Source organism: Centropristis striata, chromosome 10 (genome assembly GCF_030273125.1).
Source record: "Centropristis striata isolate RG_2023a ecotype Rhode Island chromosome 10, C.striata_1.0, whole genome shotgun sequence".
Classification (NCBI taxonomy): Eukaryota; Metazoa; Chordata; class Actinopteri; order Perciformes; family Serranidae; genus Centropristis; species Centropristis striata.
The window spans coordinates 30,634,064-30,641,572 of NC_081526.1; the positions used below are offsets into that span (position 1 = coordinate 30,634,064).

Consider the following 7,509-nt stretch of genomic DNA (forward strand, 5'->3'; position numbering starts at 1 on the left):
GAGGGTGACGTGACTACCGTAAGTTACGTAAAAAACACAAGTTGTGTAAAAAGCTGCTTACTTTTTTTTTCACATGGGACATGAATCCCGTTCTCATGGGTGAAAGTCCACCATTTGTTTGACCCATCCACCTCCCCTTCTTCTGCCCCGAGGGTGACACCTGCGATTTAAACTGCAGCACCATCATAACTTCTATGTTCGCAAGATGGTGGCGGATGACAGTGTAAATATTTTAGAGTCAAATTTTGCTGCCTGTACAAACACCTTATGTTGTCATTTTTGGGTTGAGACAAGTCTCTGAAAAAATGTGCGTTACTCAACTAACTCAACAGTAAACTTCCAAACCACAAACTTTATGCATTACAGTAGCACAACTGTCAGGCCTGAGGACTGAGAGAAGCTGAGATGGACTGAGTGCCACAGCACTGGCAGTGTGTGTGTGTGTGTGTGTGTGTGTGTGTGTGTAAAGATAGATTTTGGTTAAGTATTTTTTTCTTAAACAACATTTTACTCGTGTAACCTTGTCAATGATTACGCCTGTTGATGTCGTCACAGCTAGAGTTATAATGACTTGTCTCGACTTAGTTATGAAAAAAAAAGCTCATGATTAACGTATTTTAACGGAAATTAATGCTGTTCAGCTGCACAATGTGTTCAACCAATTGTTAACATGCTCAACAAAGATGGGGCCACTGTAAGCATCATCACATTAGCATGCTGGTAAAAAATTTAGCTTGGCCGGCTGCTGTGCCAAACGACAGCCACACAGAGCTGATAACACACATTTTTAAATGTGCTAATTACCATGAGCATGCTATGAGTTAAAAATATTTGTCTCATCTTTCCTCCTCACCCAAAAAAGAGTGAAATGTAAAAATTAATTAGCAGAAAATCCTATTTATACATCTTAATTTAAAAAAAGAGACAGCAGCAGCAGCGAGCAGAAAAATAATGACATGGCACCTGGAATATGATGCATCATATAAAGGACTTATGATGCCTCTGCAGCCATTGAGAACACAGCCCATTATTTATGCAGAGCAAAAGGGAAACTGAGGCCAGAGTGGGAACATTTAATTTCTCAGCTGATCGTGGAGGCAGATTCTATTTACAGCATGCACAGGGGGAAACTGAGAAAGATGGAAGGGGAGAGGAAAGAAGAGACCAAGAGACCAAGAGAAATAGGGAAGAGTCTCGGGGTGATGGAAGGTTTTAATCGGTCATTCTGACAAAGCTCATTATAACCACTACAGTGCAAAACCGTGAAAAAAAACCTTGTTAAACAAATAGCACTTTCTCTCTTTTATGCTACTCTGTCAGTGAAAAGTGGTGATATTGGTGGCATGGCCTACTTGCCTGTATACACACATATTAGCGATGTATGTGTAAAATCCTGGCTGAGTTCTTAATCAGGGTCCCATCAGGTCCTGTTCCTCTATACTGTGTACATATTTGTTAACAGGTGTTAAAGATCTATATGTTTCTGCTGTCCGATAACCAGGCCTATAGGGGTAAGAAAAAAAATGTTTGTGATTGATTGTCACAAATCAGTTACTGGCTTACATCATTGTTGTACAGTTTTGAGCATTGAAAGCCTCGATCAATTCACTCATTTATACACTTGCTGTTGTGTGACAGCTGAAACAGAAACATAATAACACCTGCAGGCTGCCGTGTGGTTGGATATATTGAAACACAGCAACAAATACACAGAGAGTTGATAACATTTTAAGAAAATGTAATTTCCTCCCTTACCTCATATAAAGAGTTGAAACTGAAGCTGCCTCCAATAGGGCGACAAAGGAATTAGTTCTTAAACCTGAAAGTAAGCTAGCATTTTAGCGCCATGGGGTCTAACCTCTCAAACTCAATGAGGATTTTGAAAGGGTTTTTGGTTTGATGCCTGAAATAAGGTCTGTGGTTAACACAGCTGAAGAGATGTTTGTGTTTTTTTGTGCGACATAAAATTTGTTCCCCACCTTGTGAATTTTGGAGTTTTTATGTGTCCTTAAAAAGGCGGTTGCTAACAAGTGGCTAAATGAGACTACAGTGGTTTTCAGGGACATTAAGCGTCATTACACCGGATACAGACAGGAACTCTCTCACTAGTCTGCCTCACAGCCTCTAGATGTGTTTTTAAGTGCTCTTGCAAGACTGTAAATTGTGTAAAATAACAATTTATTAGGCTACGGATTCGCTAGCTTGTCAAAACCACTGTTTAGCTTGTCTGAGTCTGTCGTATGGATAACGACTGTGACGTTTAAGTCATGCAACCATGGTGTAGTTCACTATACTTACGTTAGCTTTTTACTTTCGTTGGCTGCATTAATGCTTCAAATAATAAGTGTTGTTCATTTGTGAAGTTTATCCTGCTGAAAAAATCATGTTAGCATCAGAAACGTGTGTTTGCCACAGAGATTATTTTCGGAAATTATCCAAAACCCAATGCAAAAATCCCATTGGAGAATTCTCAATAGACCCCATGGAGATGCTACTTTAGGGTTGGCCTACAAAAATATGTCATTTTGTTTGCCCCCTCTGGTGCCATGAGTGACATATGTTGTGATTTCAGTGATGCGGCTGATGACAAGGTCTCAGCTTGTAGCCTAGTTCAATGGCCAGGTTTCAAAGTATGGATTGTCAGCTCAGAAGCAAGCGAAGCCTGACTTTATGGTTTCCAAAGCATCACTTTCCAGCCACAGCTTTGAATATGAGCCAAGTGAAATTCCCATTTATAGCAGTGACATTTAAGAGCAAAATAAAATATGGAATTAAATCTGATCTTTGCAGAGCTTTTGCATGAGCTGAACTTTGGTGAACTTTTACATGCATATTCATGCCATTGACAAATAGCAGACCAAACTCCAGTGAAAGGAAAGTCCCAAATAGAGAAATAGAGAAAGCCATCATATAAGATATGTTTCAGCACTTTGCCAGAGTATAAGACACACATGGGCAAATTACGGCCTGTGGACCATCTCAGACCGCAATGGACTCAAAAGAAAACAAAACAAGCCCCAAAAAAATCCATCTATAAAAATAAAACTAATGACCAACAAGTGCTTCACACATTTCAAAATACCAGCTACAGTGGATGTGCCACCCTGCCACGCCAACAGATACACCTTCACACCGAGTTCAAGCAGCATTTCTCTGATTTTATTAAGAATGAACAAGAACTGTAGCTGGTGTCCTCTCCCCTGTCGTTCCACAGCGAGAAAGCGCCCCCGGATATGTAACTAGAACTGATTGACATCCAGTGCGACCCTGCTCTCAATGAAAAATTCACTACATCCACACTGGGCAACGTCTATGGCTCCTGTACAGACGTGCACAGAGGAAGCTGTTTGCACAAATAAGTGGAGCCAAACAAAACAAAACTTTTTTCTGTATTTCTACAGCAGACGTTAGGCTAAATCACCTGGGTAGGCCATGCTTTTCACGACACCCAAGATCATTCATTAATATTTCACACTTGTAGTTCATTCTCATAGGTTAGCAGTGGTGGAAATCAAAGAAGTACAATTACTCAAGTACTGTACTTAAGTATCATTTTGAGGTACTTGTACTTTACTTTAGCTTTTCCATTTTATGTGACTTTATACTTCCACTCCACAACATGTAGCAGACAGCTTTAGTTACTTTTCAGGTCGAGAATTTAACCCTTAAACAGGCATCGTGCACCAGGAGATACACACTCTTTAACATCCTGTAGGGGGTGTGCTGGGAGGTTTTCATTAATCTAGTTAGCATTTATCAAAAGTCTTGTCTGGTATTAGTATCTAGATCACATGATTTGGTTCAGGCTATCTTGCATCGTTTCGTCAACCTGATCAGAAAACATCATGGCCGCCAGTGGTGGAGAACCTGCTTCCTTTGGGGTAAGTAATCATATATTAGTCATACTTATTTTCAATAAAACAACAATATAAATTCCTAAAATTAATTAGGACATTTGTCTTAACATTCTGATGAAGAAAAAATACTTCAACTGTGTTTGTGGTGTTACTTAGCAGCTTTTGAAATGTATGTATCCCCTGAGATACGTTGCCAGATTAGGGGTAGAAATTTGGTCAATGTGCATTATTCAAAATTTTGTTTCAAACTGGAAGGCATGTTAATAATGACTGCAATACCAGATATTAGTATGCACAACTGTGCCCATTACAACAGTATAAGTGTATTTTACTTTAAAAAATCTATTTATTTTCAAGCAGGGCATCTCGGCTAGGTCCTTTTATGGGAAAAGAAAGGAAAGCACAGGAATGAGAGTGATAGAGGAGATCCCTGCAAGTTCTTCTGACTCTGAGTCAGACAGTGATGAAGATCAGGAAGTCATTTTCAGCCAGCATGAGTTAGACGCAGTGAGTGAAGGCAGTTCTGATGAGGATGAAAGTTCTGATCAGGAGGATGAAGAGATGGATCACAGTGCAAAGTCCAAACGAGCCAAGGGATTCAGGTGACAGTAGTCTTATTTAGGGACACTTATATGTGCAATCCATACAAATGTATGTATGTATGTATGTATGTTGTAGTTGATGTAAGGTGAAAAAATACAAACTTTCTGTGTGGTATGCTTGTGATATTTACTGAAAGTACCATGCCACTAACCAGCTAAATTCAGTCCATACTTGCTAATAATACCATTTTGTACAAATAACAAAGCACAGTTATGTATTTTTGTATATATTTTTGTTTGTTTTTTACAGCTGGCGTAAGAAACGGTTTGAGCACCAGTCAACAGCAGCTGCCAGTGTATTCAGCGCACCTGATGAGCTGTCTTCTCCACGTAGCTACTTTGCCCAATTTTTTGATGATGATCTGTTCCAACTTATTGCTGAACAAACAAATCTCTATAGCTGTCAATTAATTGGAGGCAGCATTAACACTACTGTGGATGAGATTAAGTCATTTGTTGGCATTAAGCTAATCATGGGAGTGGTGAGAATGCCATCCATGGATGATTATTGGGCAGAAGACACACGTTATGCCAAAATAGCCAATGTGATGTCAGTAAAAAGGTTTAAATGCCTCTCACGATTCATCCACTTCCAAGACAATCAGACATCAGAACCAAGCCAAGATCGGCTCTGCAAAGTGACACCAGTGCTGGAGCACGTAAGAAAGAAGTGTCTGGAAATTGAGAGTGAGAACAAGTTCTCAATAGATGAGATGATGGTCCCTTACAAAGGAACAAAGGCTGGGTCTCTCCGACAGTATCTCCCGAGCAAACCTCACCATTGGGGCTTCAAGATCTTTGTTCGAGCAGGCGTTTCTGGCATAGTGTATGACTTCCTGACATACACAGGAAAGAGCACATTTGGCACAGACCAGGGTCCAGCCAAAGAACTTGGAGTTGGAGCCAATGTTGTGATTCAACTTTGCAAGACAATTAAGAACCAATCAGAGTGTGTTGTCTACTTTGACAATTTTTTTACCTCCCTACCACTCATTGTGCATCTGAAGGAGTCCCTTGGTTTGCGAAGTCTGGGAACCATACGCAAGAACAGGCTTAAAGGGTGCACACTTGAGGATGACCGTGCTCTGCTGAGGCAAGGAAGGGGAAGCTTTGACTACAGGGTGGATAATGAGGCAGAAGTGGCTGTTGTAAAATGGTCTGACAACAAAGCTGTCACCTTAGCTAGTTCCTGTGCTGCAATCAGCCCGCTCAAGGAAGTCCGGCGTTTCTCCAGAGAGGAGAGAAGAAGAGTTGCTGTTCCCTGTCCAAACATTGTGTCACAGTACAATGTCCACATGGGAGGAGTTGACCTCGCTGACATGATGGTGGCCTTGTACCGCACCCCTGCAAGGTCCCACCGGTGGTACCTGGGCCTCTTTTGGCAAATGGCTGATATAGCCATCAACAATGGATGGCTGCTGTATCGTCGAGATGCCAAAAGCATCGGTGTGCAAAAGCACAAAAAGCTCAAGGAATTCAGGCTGGAGGTTGCAGATGCCCTTATCCACAGTGGAAAGAAGAAGGGAAGGCCTTCCAAGGGAGGGGAGGAGAATGTGCACAGCCCCACCAGATGCATACAAAGGCCAACAACCCAAAGACCCATGGCTGATGTCCGCCTTGATCAAGTGGATCACTTCCCAGCCTTCACAGACAAGGGAAGGTGCAGGCTTTGCCCAGAAGGACAGACAACAATCTACTGCACAAAATGTGGTGTTCGTCTATGCATTGTCACCGGGAAAAACCCACGCAACTGCTTCCAAGTGTTCCATAAAAAATGAAATATAGACAGGAAATAAGGAGTATTGTTCATAGAGTTCCCACCGCTATGGAAAACCTGGACCCACGAAGCTTTCTCCAGTGTTCAGTTGTGTATGCATCATTTGAGAAAATGAAATTGCTGTGTTGTTTTGTTTTTATGTAATCTTCAGTGCACAAAATGTTCAATATGTTCATTATGAAATGTTCCGTTTTTGTGTCACTTTTTTATGAGATTACTAAATTGGATTGGTAAAAATGAATAAAATCAACTTTAAAAGTGCTGTGTGTAATGTAAATGACCAAAGAATAAAACAATGTATAAAAGATCTTCATCAAATTAAACATTAATATGTTTATCATTTGGGCTCTGTGTATACCTTTATTGGGCAACGTATCCTGGGAGATACAACTCATAAAATCCAAATATTGCATATATATATATATTGAATGTGGAAATATTTTTCTTAGGGCCTAAAGACATAAGTGATAACACTAAATTATTTTTTGCAACTTATTTTCTACTCCTGCCTGTTTTAGGGTTAAAATAAAAAACATGATAAATTTTAAGTAACAAGACATTTAAAAAAAAAAAAACATAATATAATGTGGAATAACTGATGCTAGCCGCGCTGCATGTTACAGCTACAAGAGTAGCCATTAGCGTATCAATGCTAACTCAAAATCGTGGTCGCAACATTAGCTGACATTTCATAGCAGCGTTACAATCGTACCAATTCAGCACATTGCAGAAGTTAGCAGAAGTAAGGATTACAAGTTATTACAATGTACAATTATAAGTTAGTACAACTTACAGTTGAGTTGACAAAAATCTGAATTCAGAGTTGAGCAAAACTCAAAAACAAAACTTAAAATATTTAGTTTAATTGTCCAACTTAAAATTTTATCGAAGTTTGTTACCTTGAAATTTTGAGTTCACCCAACTTTTCTTTTTTTGCAGTGCAGATGACGCAAGCTCCATGTCCGAGAGCAGACTATGATTCCCTTTAATACAAAGTAATTGGTAGCAACAAGTAAGCGGACTGCCAAGTGTTATTTGTCCTTTCTCTCCTTTCCCTGTTCTCTGCATTGTGTGTGTGTGTGTGTGTGCGCACAAAGGCCTGCACTAGGTGACACACAGATCAATACTGTGATGTCTTTATTATGAGAAGAGGGTGCAATGAGATGACAGAATTAAAAGAGCACCAGTCAAACCTCAAACAGTATAAAAGGTTGTAGAAATGTGGCATTTGTTTGTCCCATTTAGACTGAAATAAATTTACTGCGCCTAATAT

General features: G+C 40.0%; 1 protein-coding gene across 1 annotated transcript; it reads left to right on the plus strand.

The window, feature by feature from the left end:
* Nucleotides 1–4,265: 4,265 nt before the first annotated feature.
* LOC131978627 (piggyBac transposable element-derived protein 3-like) lies at nt 4,266–7,215 on the plus strand. The gene is made up of 3 exons (XM_059342337.1): nt 4,266–4,459; nt 4,710–6,119; nt 7,176–7,215. The coding sequence occupies exons 1-3, from the start codon at nt 4,266–4,268 to the stop codon at nt 7,213–7,215; spliced, it is 1,644 nt and encodes a 547-aa protein (XP_059198320.1).
* The last annotated feature ends 294 nt before the right edge of the window (nt 7,216–7,509 follow it).

Excerpts from the sequence above, each read along its gene's own strand:
- LOC131978627 (XM_059342337.1), top strand. The coding sequence starts at position 4,266 with ATGAGAGTGATAGAGGAGATCCCTGCAAGTTCTTCTGACTCTGAGTCA. Across the intron at positions 4,460-4,709 it reads AAACGAGCCAAGGGATTCAG|CTGGCGTAAGAAACGGTTTG; the intron begins GTGACAGTAGTC and ends TGTTTTTTACAG. Across the intron at positions 6,120-7,175 it reads GCCTTCACAGACAAGGGAAG|TGCAGATGACGCAAGCTCCA; the intron begins GTGCAGGCTTTG and ends CTTTTTTTGCAG.